Source organism: Scyliorhinus torazame, chromosome 27 (genome assembly GCF_047496885.1).
Source record: "Scyliorhinus torazame isolate Kashiwa2021f chromosome 27, sScyTor2.1, whole genome shotgun sequence".
NCBI classification, from domain to species: Eukaryota; Metazoa; Chordata; class Chondrichthyes; order Carcharhiniformes; family Scyliorhinidae; genus Scyliorhinus; species Scyliorhinus torazame.
In genome coordinates, this window is record NC_092733.1 from 6,898,936 (window position 1) to 6,919,042 (window position 20,107).

Sequence of the window (20,107 nt, forward strand, 5' to 3'; positions counted from 1 at the left end):
CAAACCTGTTGGACTTTAACCTGGTGTTGTAAGACTTCTTACTGTGCTCACCCCAGTCCAACGCCAGCATCTCCACATCATTATCTCCAAACATGAACCAAGTACGTTGTTAACTAGGCTACACCAGGTTCTGTCACTGGACCAATAACTCAATGGCTGTTTCTGGATTATTAATTTAGGCAAGCTCAAAACACCAGCATGAACTCAGTTTAAATAAATCTGTCATTAGAAGCTGCAATCAATCTGATATAACTCACTTGTTAAATAATTCTCTACACTATAAGTTAAAAAAGAAACCTCTAATTCACCAACTCATTAAATGCAATCGGTCATTGAGAAACCACAAGGTTATAAACTTTACAGTTTCCCAAACAAGGCAATAGAAATACAGTGCGGAGCTCAATCAATTTGCAACACCAGCTTCCTCTGGTGTGTTGACTGAGTGCCCACAACGCAGGGTTCTGCTAACAGTCCACATCACAAATGTTAAGCGGGGAAGCTTTTGACCGGTAATAGAACAAAAACCCAAAACACTGTAATTAATGATTTAGCACAAATACAACGTAGCACTTACTTCACACACTCCACAGCGCCTGCGTTTTAGGCCATTCTCCTTGTCATTCTGATCGATTTCTTCAGAGAAGAATGTGTCAAAAATCTGATATACCAGCTTAGTGGTGGTCGCTTTGGTGGGTCCCTTGTCCTTATCAATCTTGGTGGGGTGACGTATAGCCTGTCGTCTTGCTGCTCGTCTAGATACCAAGCACAACAGTCACAGTAAAGGCATAGTTCCAACACAGCTCATCGCATCCCTGGACTCTCTTTCAGAATAAGAGTGACGACCCCTCTCATGTGGCTGCAGTGATGATGAACAAATGGATGGCCAAGCATTGCTCTTTCAGAGCCAACACTAAAATGGACGGACCAAATGGCCTCCTTCGCTGCATCATTCTATAACACCAACCGCACGAAGGCAGGAATTTAATGCATTCCCAGTTTACCAAAGCCAGTGATTCCAAACCAACAATGTTGGGGGGGAGGGGGTAGAGAGAGAGAATTGACGTAGAGCAGATATATCCTCTTGTGGGGAAATCTAGAGGTCATAGTTTTAGGATAAATTTAAAACAGAGATAAAGAGAAACTACTTTTCAAAAGTGCTGTGAATCAGTGGAATTGACTACCCCAGAGTGCAGGGGATGCCGGGATATTGAGTAAGTTTAATTAGGAGAGAGTCAGATTTTTAATGAGTTATGGGTTGAAGAGTTATGGAGAACAGGTAGGAAAGTGGAGGCTGAGATGAGATCAGCCCTGATCACATTGGAGCAGGCTCGAGAGGGCTGAATTGTCCACTCCTGCTTCTTATGTGAGAGGGGACTGTAATTCTGTATTCGGGGCATCCTATTTCTGAGTGAACTGCATGCCTCCACTGCTTTTGACACGTATGCTACCCCAGCAATTATACACTTCCCCTCTCTCTTTGTGAAGATTTTGCGAGCATTTCATCATCCCCAAGGGCTCACCTTTTTCCAAGGGTGACACCAGCCAGTTTGATCAGGTCCCTCATACAAGGAGTTATGATAATCGGCTGCTCATCCACATCTCCAGCCTCGTCGTAACTCTCCACTTGTTCCACTACAAACTGAGCGTGTCTCAGGAGGGAATCCTCAGTGAAGCGAGAGAAACTCAGACCAGCAGGAGGCACTGTTGTCTGTCAACACAAACAGCTGATAGTTACTCTGATCAATGAAACAGGGAAACCTTTTCTTAGGTTTCACAACAAAAAGGATCTTTTTACAAAAAACAAATTTTAAAGTACCCAATTCGGGGTTTTATTTCCCAATTGAGGGGCAATTTAGCGTAACCAATGCACTTACCCTGCACATCTTTTGGGTTGTGGGGGGGGCGAGACCCACACAGACACAGGGAGAATGTGCAAACTCCACACAGTGACCTGGGGCCGGGATCGAAACCGGATCCTCGGAGCCGTGAGGTAGCAGTGCTAACCACCACTCCACCGACAAAAGGATCTTGCAATGAAGCAAAAACATAGGGAATAAAAAGTTCCCAGGATCTATCACTGGTTTGTGCAGAGTTAAGGGATCTCAACCAAGACATTGGCAGGTGTCACTATAACTGGCCCCCATGTCCTGGGCTGAAGGGAAGGGAAGCTTGGGTTTTCAAAACTTCACACCCTAAAGCAGAGAACTTACCTCTATCTTATTCAGTAAGTCTTCATAGGTGGAATCGGGATTATTCTGCAGAAACTCTATGACTACCTTACTGATGTGGATTTTCTCCTGCATCACAGCAAAAATAGCTGCATATTCATCACTGGGGTCCATCAGTATATAGTCAGCAAATGCTAGGGGGAAGAAAGGAATACATTTCATTATTGTCCCAAGCTCCTTCCAATAATCCAGCATCACTGTTCCATTATAAATACAGGGAAACACGACATTAGGTTACGCTGTGGAACTCTGGTTGTTAACATCTGAGAGTTCACCACATTTACATGACCAATGATCACTAACTTTCTTCAAAGAATCACTTTTAGGTGAATGGAGTGTGGGGAAACTGGAAAAACAAAGGTGACCCGATTTGCAGAATTAATCTGAACTTTGATACGAATTCTGTTCCCTACAGACCTTGCACACAACATCAATACTACACAGTATTGTGCACAGCTCGAAAGCACATGTTTCAGGTTAGAAAAGAAACTAAAGTTTCAATAAACCTGAAGTTTCCTTACCTGTAGTGAACCCAATCAAAGCTTTCTCACCACCATCAAAACCAGTTATCCACCAGGCATTTATTGGTCCCAGCTTTTTAGCTCTGACTCCACCTGTTTAAAGGAGAATACAAAACATGTTAGCGCCTCACCACACATTGCCCTCAGGACCAACTGAAACATTTTCCAAAGGCAGGGATGGAGTCGGCTGCGTTCAGTCCACAGATGGCCAGTCAAGGCGGAGTTACTGGGTCTATCACTAGCATTTCCGTCAGTATAATGACATTGTTGTGAAACTTCCATGCTGTGTCCACTAGAACTGCAGGAAATACCCCAGCTGCTAATGAACAGATTCTATCTCCCCAGAATTGGGTTGTGTCCACAGCAAGCATCGAGTTGCACAAGACAGGGATGAAATACTAGTGGTCACAGGTGGAGGGGTCAATCAGTCAGAATTAAAAACAGCATTGAGATGCAGACCGTACATTTCCCCCTATAATCCGTTGACACCACTACATAGATACTATAAATTCATGTGCCTCCTAGCTAACAAATAGAAGTTCATGACATGGAGGAATTACGATCAAGACTTCCTCCTGTGCATTAGACCACACAGTATTGACGAAGCAGTCCTGATGTGGAAGAGAATCAGCGCTGGGAATAGGTCTTGAAATGCGGTCTCAGTGGCACACTTAGATTAGTTATTTGTAAGACGGAGCTCTCACCGTCAAGGCTGGGATTGTCATCGTAGATTGGTTTGACCACACCGCTGAAATACAGCTCCACGTTCTTCTCAATCAGACCAGTGTCAAACGGACACAAGTGGCCTTTCCGATCATAAATACTGCAGAGAAAATGCAATAAAGTTTCAAAGCTAAAATTGCACAAGTTTTCACAATGCTTATTTTTATAGAGTCAATTTAAAATGTTGATTAAAACTGCAAACAAACAGTTCATGTCTTTTGTGTCATTTCATTAGCTATCCACTAGTCTTCTTTTGGTTGACTTTTGACAGCCTAACGTCACAGAAATATCTACGTTTTATTTCTTTTAAAATATAATTGCAGTTCATGGGCATGATCTCGGAAATTAAATTTTCTTCACTATTTGGGAGCAAGTCATCTTGAATGTCTTGAGGGTGTAAGGAGTTATGACCATCGTAACAATCCACACTGACCTGAACAATGTAACTTTATGTTGAGGTAGATCATCGTAACTCTCAAACCCTTCATCATTTGTTCCTTCAAACAGTGACAAGCGCTCATTAGTCAACATCTCTGGCTCTTCCAACTGTTGAAGTAATCAGATTTTTGTACAGCGTTAAATTCTTCCTCATCACGTCAGGATTCTCTCCACCTTACGGACTGAGGGTGAACAACTCCCAGTCATTTATCCAAACAGTACAGATTCTTGGGGATGCATGTAAATGATCTAAGCAGCTATCCTTCCAAGAATCAAAAGGCCTCGACTTCTGGTCTTCCCCACAATGGTGAAAATACCAGGTCATTGATGGGTAGCAGTGGAGGAAGAAGTGAAATGTAAACTGGTATGTTAGCACCGAAGCTCCAATTCAGTCAAGATACAGATCAGCCGGGATCTACCCGACTGGCAGAATGAGTTTGAGGGGCTAAGTGACCTCCTTCTTTCTATATTCCACAGTCACCATCAGGAACTCAATGACATGGAACAAGGGAATCTTCACTGCAATACTGCCAGATGTCATTGTACCTGAAACAGGAGACGGACATTTCAACCACGGATTAATGGCAATTTCTACCATCCAGAAAGACAGCGGGTATATGGGAATACCACCACCTGGAATTTCCTTCAAGCAACCTGCCAACCTGATCGTTGTTCCTTAACTGTCACTCGGTTAAAATCCTGGAACTGACTCCCTCACAACACTGTGGATGTACCTACACCACATGGGACTGCAGAGGGTTCAAGAAGGCAGCTCATCACCACCTTCTCGAGGGCAATTAGGGATTGGCAATAAACCCTGGCATTGCCAGCGACATCTACATCCCGCAAATGAATTTAAAAACAGTAAGAGCTGCTTTAAGCAACAGCTGTTTCTATTAGTTAACAAAGTACTAAAGAAACCCTCCAGATGAAAGCTACCCACCCCGTTCCCCTAGCCTGATTAGCAGAATCTGGGAGAGGCCCATAGCTTCATTTTCTCAGTTGGATGTTAAGATAGCCAATTAGTGCAGGAAACATCCAGTGTTGTACCATACCCTCCTGAAAGTCCAGCAATCAGCGGCACTTCTGTGCATCAGCCTGCCTTCCCATCATCTGATAAAATGAGGAACGGTGCTGGAGAAGGGTCCAGACAGGCTGCCCAGAGTTTGATCTCCTTCAGGGAGAAAGCAGCAATAGGAATAAAGAAAAAAACTCACTGCATCATCAGGATCGCCCTGGAAGTATTTGAGGTCTGAGTCATCCAAGAACTGTTTGCAGTCTGTGCATTTGGGAGGTGGAGTCTGAAACAAAAAGTAAATTTTTGGAGTCTCAATTAATTCACATCAACCAGATACCAGAGTTCAAATTAGTTTCCAAGGACAGTACGTGGACCAACTCCAAGGTGATACATACACATTTTAAAAATCTCCCGTTAAGCTCGTGGCCATATGAGCTTCTCATCAAAATGAAATGCATTCGGAAATGTGCTCACACCATGAATGAGAATGTCAGGTTTATCTTGATATTTGACCTTGGGGGCACATTGTTTTACAAAACTTTTAAATTGAACTACGCTTCCCCACACAAAACATCACATTACCCACACAAAACATATTCTCCTAATGGATGCATCCATCTCTAATCGTACTCACCTTAGGAGTTTGCTCAGCTTTGGGTTTGGAGTCAGTAGTGTTGATCTCGGCAGGTAGCCTGCAAGCAAATACCTGTTAATTCGCTGTGACATGGCATTATTCCCCACCATTACAGTCTGCCTTTAATGCAGGTTTCAGCCCCTTAACTGCAGAGATGAACAATCCCCAACATTCGCCATTTCTAATTTTCTCCACAGGTAAGTTTACTTTGTAATCTAAGTCAGTCGATCTCAAATCCACCTCTGCCACGTTCCTGTGACCCTCACCATCCACATCCAACTTATCCCCTTCCAACTTCCCTTCCATCTGCATTTACCACTGGGGGGGGGGGGGGGGGGGGGGGGGGGGGGGGAATAAGTCACTTCTCTAAAACTAACTGCTGAGTTTTCCTCCAAAGACAATACTTGTACCACTGTTGGCCACTCACTCATCTCCACTGCTGATACCTTTTCTGCCATCAAAACACTTTTAGTTTCTTCCATCACTCCCTCAAATCCAATTGGTGAAAACCTCAGCACGTGACGCTCAGTTGGTTTAGCCAATTATCACCAGATCTGGCCGGACAGTATATGTGCTATCAATGTTCATTTTCCATTGCCAAACCCACACACGCCCCTATGATCCGCTGGTGAACAGATGATAGCTTCCAGCTTCTTTTTCCAACTCCTCAAACGCAGCTTTCACTTTCCACACATCCAAGTGAGAGGTGTTGCACTTTATTGAGTTGAGTTCTGCCCTCTTGCCCAACAAACCAATCCCCCTTAGGCCCAGCCTGGAACCTGTATTTCTTTCTATTTTCTTGAATCTCTCCCTCTGGTTGTATTTCATGCTAAGGAACACCCATTCCCACTAAACCGTTGATCACTCAACTTTCCTTTCTGGTCCTCATGCTAGCTGGCATCATAAGCGTTTCCATTTCCCTTTCAAAATCATTGCCCAAGCCTTAACCTTTCTTACTGCCCCATCTCTGATCTCCTTTTCCCCTACAAAATCCTTGAATATGCTGTCACTTCCAACGCTCCACTCATCCTTCCCAACTGTGTTTGAAATTATGTTTCTGCCTCCGAAATGGCCCCAAAGTTATGAATGTTTACTGTGACTCTTGTTACTGTTGAACATTGGGAAGAAACGCAGGAAAATGAGAAACAAAAACCTACTTTTCTTCAGATTCCACTTTAATTCTCTTCTCATCCTGTTCGTTCTAAACAAGAAAAAAAATAACCGAAACGGTTTTATTTGCATAGCTTTTAAGTGAGCGTTCCCATACATGCACAATACTCCGCAACTCCCAATGTTAATCACGTTAGGGTTAAATAGAAACTCGTAATATTACCAGTGTCAAAATGATTTGACTTGAAGACAGGAACTCCTATCGTAAAGACAAAACTTTGTCAAACCATTGCAAGAAAATTCATGCGACGGTAAATTTTTTTTTTTTAATTCTCCTCCTTTTTCACATTTTCTCCCACATTTACACCCATCAGCAATAAACAATCAGCAAGATATGTCAATCCCCATAATAACAACGATCCCATCTGCCCACCAACCCCCAAACCTCAGCCCACCTGTTTACATAAACAAATGACAAAAAGGAATCAGGGATTACCCATAGTCACCCTTAATCTACACAGCTCCCCACCCCCCAACTAATGTTCGATGTTATCCAGTTCTTGAAAGTGCATAATAAATAGTGCCCATGACTTGTAGAACCCCTCCGAGCTTCCCCTCAGTTCGAACTTAACCTTCTCAAGGGTCAAGTATTCCAACAAGTCCCCCCGCCGCGCCAGGGCACTGGGTGGAGAGGCTGCTCTCCATCCCAGCAGGATCCGCCTTCGGGCGATCAACGAGGCGAAGGCTATGATATCTGCCTCCGCTCCCGTTTCCAACCCCGGCTGGTCCGACACCCCGAATATGGCCTCCTGGGGACCCGGGTCCAGTTTCACACGCACCACCTTGAAATTACCCGAAACACCTCCTTCCAGTACTCCCCTAGCTTTGGACAGGACCAAAACATATGAACGTGATTCGCGGCCCCCGCCCCGCTCACACACATCCTCTACTCCTTCAAAAAATCGGCTCATCCTCGCCCTCGTGAGGTGCGCTCTATATACCACCTTCAGCTGTTTCAGCCCCAACCTCGCACATGAGGTGGAGGCATTCACTCTCCGGAGCACCTCACACCAGACCCCCTCCTCTATAACCTCTCCCAGCTCTTCCTCCCACTTTGCTTTGATCCCTTCCAGTGGTGCCTTATCCTCTTCCAAAATAGCTCCGTACACCGCTGACCCTGCCCCCTTCTCCAGTCCCCTTGTCGTCAACACCTCCTCCAGCAATGTGGAGGCCGGTTCCTCTGGGAAGCTCTGTATCTCCTTCCTGGCACAATCCCGAACCTGCATGTACCTAAACACGTCTCCCTGCTCTAGCCCATACTTCGCTTCCAGCTCCCTCAAACCTGCAAACCGACCCCGAAAAAAACAAATCTTTTAGCGTCTTAATCCCCTTCTCGAAAACTTCCATCCCACCTCCCTGGCTCAAATCTGTGGTTCCCCCGAATCGGCATTTCCCTTGACCCTAAACCCAACCCGAAGAGTTGGCGAAACTGCCTCCAAATTTTCAATGAAGCTATTATTACCGGACTCCCTGAATATTTCCCCGGAGCTATCGGGAGCGGCGCTGTTGCAAGTGCCTTCAGCCCCGACCCCTTGCACAAACTCTCCTCCATTCTGATCCACTGAGAATCCACCCCTCTGACCCAGCTCCGCACTTTCTCCACATTCGCCGCCCAGTAGTAGTACAACAAGTTCAGGAGACCCAAACCCCCTGCCTGCCTTCCCCTCTGTAGCAGCACCTTTCTCACTCTGGCCACCTTCCCTCCCCATATGAATGAGGTAATCCTTCCCTCAATCTCCCTGAAAAAAAGACTTTGGTAGGAAAATCGGTAGGCATTGAAAAATAAACAGGAATCGCGGCAAAACATTCATTTTAACCGCCTGTACCCGACCTGCCAGTGACACAGGAAGGCCGTCCCACCTTGCCAGATCGACTTTCACTCTCCACACCAAACTAGTGATGTTGTACCTGCGAAGCCTCCCCCACTCCCGGGCAACCTGCACCCCCAGATACCTAAAATGAGTCCCTGCTCTACGGAATGGCAGCCCCCCCACCCCCGGCCGAGACACCACAAAGTACTCACTCTTGTCCAGGTTCAACTTGTACCCAGAGAAAGACCCAAATACCCGCAGTAGCTCCAATATTCCTCCTATCGACGCACTCGGCTCCGACACATACAGCAGCAAGTCGCCGGCATATAAGGACACTCTATGCTCTATCCCCCCCCCCCACCGCACTATTCCTTTCCATGCTCCCGAACTTCTCAATGCGATGGCCAACGGCTCAATCGCAAGTGCAAACAGCAGGGGGGACATAGGACATCCCTGTCTCGTCCCACGGTGGAGAGAGAAATATCTCGAACTGATATTATTTGTGCGGACACTCGCCTTCGGTTCCTTATATAATAGCTTTACCCAGTTCACAAACCTTAGTCCAATCCCAAACCGCTCCAGCACGGCCATCAGGTACCCCCATTCTACCCGATCAAGCGCCTTCTCGGCGTCCAATGCCACAACTACCGCTGTTTCCTTTCTTTCCGCCGGTGCCATAACAACGTTCAAAACCCTCATGTTTGAAAACAGCTGCCTCCCTTTCACGAACCCCGTCTGATCCTCCCCTATTACCTTCGGAAGGCACTCCTTCAGACTACCCGCCAGTACCTTCGCCAACACTTTTACGTCCACATTCAGAAGTGATATGGGCCGATACGACCCACACTCCGTCGGATCCTTATCTTTTTTTAGTAACAGGGAAATCGATGCCTGCCCCAAGGTTTGCGGCAACACCCCCTTCCCTATCGCCTCCTCAAACATCCCCACCATCAGGGGTGCCAACATATCCTTAAATCTTTTATAATATTCCACCGGAAACCCATCCGGCCCTGCCACCTTCCCTGACTGCATCCTCCCAATTGCATCCTTTATCTCCTGCTCCACCATTGCTCCTTCTAATGTAGCCCTGTCCCCCTCCCCTAGCCTCGGGTACTCCAACCCATCGAGAAATTCCTGCATCTCAGTTTCCTCCGAGTGGCTCTGACTTGTACAACCTCTCATAAAACTCCTCAAAAACCTTGTTAATCAGCACTGGGGCCACCACCAACTTCCTTGCCCTATCCTTCACCAGAAGAATTTCCCTTGCCGCTGCCTCCCTCCAGAGCTGACCTGCTAATCTGCCTTATCTCCATGTTCATAAACTGCACCCCTTGCTCGTCTCAGTTGGCGCACCGCCTTCCTGGTGGACAGTCGGTCGAAGCTCGCCTGTAGTTCCTTCCTCTTTTCCAGCTTCGCCGGGTCCCCATCCTCTGCATACCTCCTATCTACCTCCAACATCTCATCTATTACCCTCGGCCGCTCCAACCTCTCGTCCTTATCCACCCTAGCCTTAAACAAAATTACCTCCCCTCTCACCACCGCCTTTAGAGCCTCCCAGACGACTGCCTTCGACACCTCACCCGTACAATTGAAACCTACATATTCCTTAATTACCTTTTCAATTTTCTCACAGAATACTTGGTTCCCCAAAAGCCCCACATCCAGTTTCCACCCCGGTCTCTGCGCTGCCCCCTTCTCTAGCACCATATCCACCCAATGTGGAGCGTGATCTGACACTGCAATTGCAGAGTATTCCGACCCCTTGACTCCAGCCAGCAAAGCCTTCCCCACCACAAAAAAGTCGATCCGCGATTATACCTTATGGACCGCTGAGAAAAACGAATACTCCCATTCCCTTGGGTGCAGGAACCTCCAAGGGTCCACCCCTCCCATTTCCACCATTAGCCCAGCCAGCGCCTTCGCCCCCCCCTGATGGGACCAGCGAGCGCGGCCGTGATCTGTCCAACCTTGGCTCCTGCACCAGGTTCTAGTCCCCCCCCACAATCAGCTCATGCGTGTCTAAGTCGGGAATAGCCCCAACCACCTTCCTCACGAATCCCACATCGTCCCAATTGGGACCGTATACACTTAACAGCACCACTAATCTCCCCTCCAATGCCTCTGTCACAATCACATATCTACCCCCCTGATCTGCCACCACCTTCTCCATCTGGAAGCGTACCCTTTTGCTGACCAGCACCGCTATCCCTCGAGCCCATCCATCAAATCCGGAGTGAAACACTTGGCTAGCCCAGCCGTTTTTAAGTCTCACCTGGTCCTTCACCCTCAAGTGAGTTTCCTGCAGCATTGCTACATCGGCTTTCAAACTTTTAAGATGTGCAAGCACCCTTGACCTCTTGACCGGACCTCCTCGCCCCCTCACGTTCCACGTGATTATCCTTACTGGGGGTGTCTCACACCCCCCACCTTTCTTATCCACCATCACCATACCACCGGGCCCTGCCCCATAAGCCTGACCCACCCCTGTCCATTGTGAACATCGAACTCCTTCCCCCCCTCCCAAGAAGCCCCCCTACAAAAACATCCCTCCCTCCACCCCCTCTTGCTAGCCTCGTAGGCCCATTGAAGCCTGCTATCCAGGCTCCAACGTCCGCAGTCCTCCTCTCACCTCACCCCCGTTCACTAACTGACTCTAGTTAGCTAGCGCGGGTGGCTCACCCCCCAATACCTCTCGCCCCCTTCCGCCCAGTCCCAGAGAAAGAAACACCAAAACAAACCCAACAATCCAACCCCTACAATTCACTAACATAACATTTAACCGTCGCAACACAGAACGCCATTAACTTGAACTCTGTAACAATGCAGAGAAGTAAATTTCAAATTTCAATACAAATCAGTAAAAAGAAAGTTGTAACCTTTGTACATTTTCCAGCCGCTCAAACACAGTCCAGTCTTTCTTCCAGTTCCGCTCTTCACGTCTGTCCCAAGCCTTCTGCCCTCACGAACGCTTCAGCCGCCTCCGCTGTCTCCAAATAAAAGTCTTTGGCTTTATATGTTACTCTCAACTTCGCCGGGTACACCACACCAAATCGCACCCCCTTCTTGAACAAGGCCGCTTTCACTCGCCCAAACGCCGCTCGTCTTTTTGCCAACTCCACCGTCCAGTCCTGGTAGATCCAAACCGCAGTACCATCCCACAGCACCTCACGCTTCTGCTTCGCCCAGCTTAATACTTTCTCCTTCATGCAAAACTTATGGAAACAGATAATTACTGCCCTTGGCGGCTCATTCACTTTGGGCTTCGGCCTTAATGACCAATGAGCTCGGTCTAGCTCATACAGGGTGGGGTTCTCACCCTCCCCCATCAGCTCCGCCAACTTCTTAGTGAAGTATTGCGTTGGCCTTGGGCCCTCTGTCCCTTCGGGCAAGCCCACAATTCTCAAATTGTGCCGCCTTGAGCGGTTTTCCAAGTCTTCCAGCTTTGCTCAGAGCCCTCTGTTGACCTCCACCACCCTCCGCAGCTCGTCCACCATCGAGGTGACCTGGTCGCTGAGTCGTGTCACAGCCTCCTCCACCTCCTTCATCTTCTCGCCCTGCTCTCTCACCTCGGCCAATACCTTTGCCACCTCCACCCTGATCAGGCCGATTGCCTCCTCCAACAATGACCTCACCACGACCACCATCTCTTTCCTCAGGATCTCCATGTGCCTCACCAAACGTTTTTCCAGCTCCACCACCATCACCTCCGTCATCTTCTCCACCATAAGTAGTGCGGTCCCGCCTTGCAGTTCGGCATCCGCGATCCTGTCAACACTTTTGCTCGTCTTCTCCTTCGGCGGCGAACCCGCGTGTCCTCCTTTCTTTGACGCTGCTTTTCGCATCTTTTAGCGGCTTATTGTTTTTTTAATCTTCTTTCCTTTCTCCTCTCTCCCCCTTCACCGTCCTGCCCTTCATCAATCTGACATTCTTCTTTTTTGAGGAAAAAAAACTTTTACCAAACTTCCAGAGATCTTCTTTCTTTCTCCTCTACATTCACCTGGGACCAGGCTTTAACCTTCTTCTTCCTAGGTAGGAAGCCATCCAACGTGGAGCACCCTCGGGCCTACATGGCGCTCGGGCCTGCCGCCACGGCCTCTTCGTAGCTCCGCCCCCGCTGCTCCGACCTGCCGGGCCCGGCGCCTCAGCCGCCCGACAACCGCGCGGGGTTCTTCGTCGGCTTTTAAACCGGCCCCGCTGGCTGCTCGTGGCGGCCCCAAAGGCCGACGATAGTCAGGGAGTGCGTGGGGTCTCGGGGATTTCCCCGAAATCGCCGCGAATCGCGGCCACCGGCGGGAGCTCTTTTTTTTTTTACGGCCGCCCTGCTCGCCCACCCCACCGGACAGTCCATGCGACACATTTAATGGAAATAAAAAGGAATTAGGCTGAATTCAATGCGAATGACTAGAATGTAATGTGTTGCAGCATGTCCTCTACCACCGGTCAATAGTGCCCTACATCGGACGACCATTTAACTCCAGTAAAGAGCTGATGATGGGATTGAATTGGATTTGTTTATTGTCACGTGTACATTGTACAGTGAAAAGTATTTTTCTGCGAGCAGCTCAACAGATCATTAAATACATGGGAAGAAAAGGGAAGAAAAGAAAATACATAATAGCGCAACACAACATATACAATGTAACTACATAAGCACTGGCATCGGGTGAAGCATACAGGGTGTAGTGTTCAATGAGGTCAGTCCATAAGAGGGTCATTTAGGAGTCTGGTGACAGCGGGGAAGAAGCTGTTTTTGAGTCTGTTTGTGCGTGTTCTCAGACTTCTGTATCTCCTGCCCGATGGAAGAAGTTGGAAGAGTGAGTAAGCCGGGTGGGAGGGATCTTTGATTATGCTGCCCGCTTTCCCCAGGCAGCGGGAGGTGTAAATGGAGTCAATGGATGGGAGGTAGGTTTGTGTGATGGACTGGGCAGTGTTCACGACTCTCTGAAGTTTTGTGCGGTCCTGGGCCGAGCAGTTGCCATACCAGGCTGTGATGCAGCCCGATAGGATGCTTTCTGTGGTGCATCTGTAAAAGTTGGTAAGAGTTAATGTGGACATGCCGAATTTCCTTAGTTTCCTGAGGAAGTATAGGCGCTGTTGTGCTTTCTTGGTGGTAGCTTCGATGTGGGTGGACCAGGACAGATTTTTGGAGATGTGCACCCCTAGGAATTTGAAACTGCTAACCATCTCCACCTCCACCTCGGTCCCGTTGATGCTGACAGGGGTGTGGCACAGTACTTTGCTTCCTGAAGTCAATGACCAGCTCTTTAGTTTTGCTGGCATTGAGGGAGAGATTGTTGTCACTACACCACTCCACTAGGTTCTCTATCTCCCGCCTGTATTCTGACTCGTCGTTATTCGAGATCTGGCCCACTATGGTCGTATCGCCAGCAAACTTGTAGATGGAGTTGGGGCCAAGTTTTGCCACGCAGTCGTGTGTGTACAGGGAGTAGAGTAGAGGGCTAAGTAGGCAGCCTTGCGGGGCGCCGGTGTTGAGGACTATTGTGGAGGTGGTGTTGTTGTTCATTCTTACTGATTGTGGTCTGTTGGTCAGAAAATCGAGGATCCAATTGCAGAGTGGGGAGCCAAGTCCTAGGTTTTGGAGCTTTGACTAGAGACCCAAAATTGATTCTTTTCGACAAGTACCCACTTCCATAAAGTATTTTTCTTAGCCCACTCCTGTATCACCTGTCTGTGTGGAGTCTGCACGTTCTCCCTGTGCCTGCATGGGGTTCCTCCGGATGCTCCTGTTTCCTCCCACAAGTCCGAAAGACGTGCTTGTTAGATGAATTGGACTCTCCCTCAGTGTACCCGAAAAGGCGCCGGAATGTGGCGACATGGGGGATTTTCATAATAACGTCATTGCAGTGTTAATGTAAGCCTACTTGTGACACTAACAAAGATTATTATGACAACTCTCTTCAGCGCTGTCAAATGGAGGTGCTGGAGAGAGGTGAAAGAGGGGGCTGGGTAAGAAATACATTTTAGAGGAAGACATTGCCTAGTGACGGTTCTCGTTTCTCTCTGCAGTCTTTTCAATTCCAGGGTAACCACTGACTGCGCACAAGGTCACAATAGCAATTTTTTTTTTTTAAAAAGTTTAGAGTACCCAATTATTTTATTTCCAATTAAGGGGCAATTTAGCATGGCCAATCCACCTAACCTGCACATCTTTGGGTTGTGGGGGTGGAACCCACGCAGACATGGGGAGAATGTGCAAACTCCACACGAACAGTGCCGTAGCAATTTTTGATATTCAGGTCAGTGAGACAACAGCTAAGAGTTTCTCATTCACAGCTAAATGCGTTTGGTGAAATATTAAGACTTACAGGCCAGAAGGTCCAAGGTTCAATCGCTAATTATGCCCAGTTAGCTGATCCCAGCTAAATCTGTCTAACAAATGGCCTCAGAGACCACAAGTCAAGTAGAAATGAGGCAGAAAAATACACCGCCTATGTTCCCAATCCTCAGCAGCTGCTAGTCATAAATGCTAGTCATAATAGTAATAATCTTTATTAGTGTCACAAGTAGGCTTATCACTGCAATTAAGTTACTGTGAAAAGCCCCTAGTTGCCACATTCCAGCACCTGTTTAGGTACACTGAGGGAGAATTCGGAATGTCCAATTCACCTAACAGCACGTCTTTCAAAACTTTTGTGGGAGGAAACCCATGCAGACACGGGGAGAACGTGCAGACTCCGCAGACAGTGACCCAAGCCGGAAATCGTACCCGGGTCCCTGGCATTGTGAAGCAACAGTGCTAACCACTGTGCTAGAGAACAGAGTGGGGCGACTCAGTATCAGATATGGGACTCTCCTACAGTCAAATAGGCCTGGCATCCACTGTTTAGCATCTGCAAGAAGCAGCAAGCATGTGATAGGGAAAAGAAAAATATACGACGCAAGAGATGAAAAACATCTGTTTCCTACCAAAGTTAGTCTAATGCCATTACCTGCTGATCACTTTCTTCCACTTTAACATTTGTTCCTGCTACTTCATTTAGGTCTTCCGACTTGCGTTTGTTTGCCCTGGAATAGGTGAAAATATGATCAGAGGCCTATATTCAGAATATTACCATATCGCCCGTCTCCAGAGTCAACTCATCTATGTTTGTGCTAGCCTCAGCCACAGATTAATTCTACCTCAACCATACTCTCCACAAAGTATGAAATAGAGTAAAACCACAAGGGAATTACATATTATTCACAATTGTAAGTCTATGGTTAAAAAGTCTGCAACAGATTTCCCCAGCCAAACTCCAGTTATTATATCATGATGTACTCTCAGAACAGCCAAGACACCAAGGAAACCTCTTCTATAATCTGTAAATAGTTGTTAAAAAGACTTCTCTACCAAGTAAAATTAGTCAAATGTTACAACCTTCTAAATCACACCTCTTCCAGGTAAAATGCTTGCTGGCCTCTGTACATGCTACTCCTCAAACTCTCAATACAAGTATACAACACAACACTACATCAAAAGTAACCCTGTACTCGTAGGCACTTGTGCAAGCAGCATGGGCTCGCAAATTGAATTTTGAGGTACAGGTACATCACTGGGAGCGTCTGGAAATAGAATTCCATTAGTACAGTGACAAACCATCACTCATACAACTCACAAAATGGCTACCTATTTGTCGACTCCACCTGAATTGGAGCCACAGGTGCTGAATCCCTCACTCTCACTCGTCGTGTCATATCCTTCCATTTGACCACCAGACTCTGAAATACAACCTACTTAATTTCATAAAGTGAAATTACTTTTATTCCTATAAATAACTGGATTAGTAAGAATGAGGGATACTGAATTAAAAAGAATGACAAAGACACATGAGGAACGGTTGAGGACTCTGGGCCTGCACTCGTTGGAGTTTAGAAGGATGAGGGGGGATCTTATTGAAACTTACAAGATACTGAGAGGCCTAGATAGAGTGGACGTGGAGAGGATGTTTCCACTAGAAGGAAAAACTAGAACCCAAGGGCACAGCCTCAGACTGAAAGGACGATCCTTTAAAACTGAGATGAGGAGGAATTTCTTCAGCCAGAGGTTGGTGAATCTGTGGAACTCTTTGCCGCAGAAGGCTGTGGAGGCCAAATCACTGAGTGTCTTTAAGACAGAGATAGATAGGTTCTTCATTAATAAGGGTATCAGGGGTCATGGTCAGAAGAATGGTGATGAGAAACATTTCAGACAGGATTGAAGGGCGGAGCACTCGATGGGCTGAATGGCCTAATTCTGCTTCTGTGACTTATGGTCTTACATTAGCTTTGCCATAAAATTATACACTGGAATCACTGTCAAAACTCAGGTCAACCTTTCTCACTGTTAAACAAAGCAAGTTGTCATGTCCATGTTTCACAACAGGAAGTAAACAGCTAGATCATACATAAAGATGAGATGTGCTCAGAGCTCTCATCTCCCACCAAAGGCTGACATTATCACATCAAATCAGTCAATAGTTTGTAGGCAAGCAATGTTCAACTGACTAATCACTCAAGCTGTACTTGCATCCCCTGAATGGAATTCCTATTCCCTGACGTTTTTCTAAATAATATTTTATTGAGGTAGTTGAAAATTTTTATAACAGTAACATAAACATTGACATCAACATGGAAAATAAACATTCTCCCCCCCCAGCCCAATCTTCACGCACCTCAACCATACAACAACAATCCACCCGCCCGCCTTGGACTACTGCTTCTGCTGACATTTTAATTTTCCCCCCCGAGAAAGTCGACGAACGGCTGCCACCTCCGGGTGAACCCTAACATTGACCCTCTTAAGGCGAACTTTATCTTCTCGAGACTGAAAAACCCAGCCATGTCACTAGCCCAGATCACTACACTCGGGGGCTTCGAGTCCCTCCACATTAACAAGATCCGTCTCCGGGGTACCAGGGAGGCAAAGGTCAAGACGTCGGCCTCTTTTGGCCCCTGAACTCCCGGATCTTCTGACACTCCAAAGATCACTACCTCCGGACTCGGCACCACCCGTGTTTTTAGTACCGCAGACATTGCCTTCGCAGAACCCTGCCAAAACCCTCTAAGCTTTGGGCATGCCCAAAACATGTGGACATTGCTGGGCTTCCCGCGTACCTCGCACACATCCTCAACCCCGAAGAACTTACTCATCCTAGCCGCTGTCATGTGTGCCCGGTGGACTACCTTAAGTTGTATCAGGCTAAGCCTGGCGCACGATGAGGAGGTATTAACCCTGCTTAGGGCATCCGCCCATAGACCCGCCTCTATCTCTCCTCCTAGCTCGTCCTCCCACTTGCCCGTAAGCTCCTCCACCGGGGTTTCCTCCGCCTCCGAAAGCTCCTAGTAAATATCCGATACCTTCCCCTCTCCCACCCAGGTACTGGAAACTACTCTATCCTGTACCCCCGTGGTGGCAGCAGCGGAAAGGCCAGCACCTGTTTTCTCAGGAAGTCTAACACCTGTAAATACCTAAAATCATTCCCTGCTGGCAATTTAAATTCATCCTCCAAAGCTTTCAAGCTGGGAAAGCTCCCATCTATAAATAGATCCCTCATCTTTCTAATTCCTATCCTCTGCCAACTCTGCAACCCGCCATCTAGCCTACCCGGTACAAACTGTGGTTATTATAAATTGGGGTCCAAATCGATGCTCCCTCCACTCTCTTATATCTCCTCCATTGCCCCCAGATCCTCCACTACCACTGGACTTGTGGAGTATCAGGCCGGCGAGAACGGCGGAGGTGCCGTTCCCAGTGCACCCAAACTGGTGTCTTTACATGACGCCACCTCCATCCGCTCCCATGCCGACCCCTCTCCCACTACCCACTTCCTAATCATGGCTATATTAGCCGCCCAGTAGTAATTGCAGAACTTCGGCAGCGCCAACCCACCCTCTCCCCAAATGCACTCACTCCAGCAACACTTTCTTCACTCGTGAGGTATTATTCGCCCACACAAAGCCCGAAATAATCTTATTCATCCGCTTGAAAAAGGCCTGAGGGATGAAGATGGCGAGGTACTGAAAGACAAACAGAAATCTGGGGAGGACCGTCATTTTCACGGTCTGTACCCTCCCTGCCAGTGATAGCGGGAGCATGTCCCATCTCTTAAAGTCCCTTTCCATTTGTTCTACCAGCATTCCTATTCCCTTACAATTGATCAGCCAGGACTTCACTTGAAACCAGATATTTCTCCCCTGTTCTGCCTTAAAAGTTTGAATACTCACGCCTTAGCGAACATGGAAATGATCGTAGCTTGCTGCTTTACTGAATTCCTGGTGATCCTTGGAGTTCCTGACAGCCCTACAATAGAAATAAATATTGTTATATTGCAGAGCTTAAAAAGCAACATGGAATTTCAACTATGGCAGGTTTTATAGAAATCTCAAATGTAGGAAATTGGGCATCACAGAATTTTCAACAAATCTCTTAATCGATTTGAGAAATTCCTTCAAAGTGTTGAAAAAACAACAGGGATGGGTGGGGGAAGAGAACAACATGCTATCGTTCCCAAGTCTTTCCTGACATCCTAGACCCCTTAGATCTATCCTGATCATGTTCCTGCAGTCATCAGGATCACTGTCAAAACAAGAGCAACAGAATTGGGCATGATATTTCAGATGAGTCTGAGCCACTGCCTTGTGCAAGGATCACAATTTCTTCCCTCAGGTTTCCACATTAATTGTGGGCCGTACAGTGGTCAAGAACACTCAAGTACAAATAACTGTTTTAAAGTGAAAATATTCTTTGGAATGTGTTTTGACTCCATTTACTGAATTCAATCCTATTTTGCCAAGTATCATGAAGTTTTAAATTTGCTACTTGAATAAAGTTGGATACGGTTCTGTTTGGGAAAAAAAAACGAACACTCAAATACCTCTTTTGCTAAACCTACACTGGAGGAGGGTGAGAATTTAACAAAAAAAACATGCCATTGAAGACATCAGGAAGGAGGAATTCATCAATTAAAACATTCAGCTGATACTTTCTTCCCCTCAAGTTCTTTGACTTTTCCGTGTTATCACAAATAGACAGAGAACACACACTTCTGGGGTTCGGCATAAATCTATGGTGTAATTCAAGCAGATGTTTATTCACATTAAATGCGGTTAAACTCAAGGAGTGAAAAATCAGGAGAATAATCATTCTTATATATATTTTTAGATACCCCACTGATGCAGACACAAAATCATCTTTCAGCAAGGGGGCCAGAATACAGAGACAACAGAGGGCGATAAAAATAAACGTACGTTTGTTATCTCCGTTGCTTTTACTTAACCGCTTCCCCCGATTCTTTGCCGTAGGGAAAACCACCACTTCAGCCTCCATATTGCTCTCCTCTTGGCCATTTGGCTCATCAGCCAGTCCATTGGTCTCATTTTTATCACTGTCCATAGCTCCGTTTTCAGAGCACCCATTTGAATTGACGCCAAGTTCAGAATCTCCATTGCCTTCGAAAAGCTCCTGACTGAGCAGTGCTTTCACTTTGGCCAGGTAACCCTCCTGAAAAAGGACAGTCACACTAGTGACAAAACTATCAAGATAGGCTTGCGGCAAACCAACATTACGCAACGGATGAAACAATGAA

The 20,107-nt window shown here is 46.9% G+C and overlaps 1 protein-coding gene across 1 annotated transcript in view; it reads right to left on the minus strand.

Moving 5' to 3' along the window:
* Positions 1-20,107, minus strand: part of dnmt1 (DNA (cytosine-5-)-methyltransferase 1) — a 52,625-nt gene that overhangs the window by 23,779 nt on the left and 8,739 nt on the right. Inside the window, exons 4-15 of the mRNA XM_072490870.1 lie at positions 19,770-20,022; positions 18,747-18,822; positions 15,494-15,569; positions 6,720-6,763; positions 5,563-5,620; positions 5,128-5,211; positions 3,906-4,018; positions 3,454-3,572; positions 2,750-2,842; positions 2,211-2,362; positions 1,521-1,708; positions 575-752 (exon numbers count right to left, since the gene is read on the minus strand). Coding sequence (XP_072346971.1) covers positions 575-752; positions 1,521-1,708; positions 2,211-2,362; positions 2,750-2,842; positions 3,454-3,572; positions 3,906-4,018; positions 5,128-5,211; positions 5,563-5,620; positions 6,720-6,763; positions 15,494-15,569; positions 18,747-18,822; positions 19,770-20,022 — 1,434 coding nt within the window. The remainder of the gene's footprint in view (positions 1-574; positions 753-1,520; positions 1,709-2,210; positions 2,363-2,749; positions 2,843-3,453; positions 3,573-3,905; positions 4,019-5,127; positions 5,212-5,562; positions 5,621-6,719; positions 6,764-15,493; positions 15,570-18,746; positions 18,823-19,769; positions 20,023-20,107) is intronic.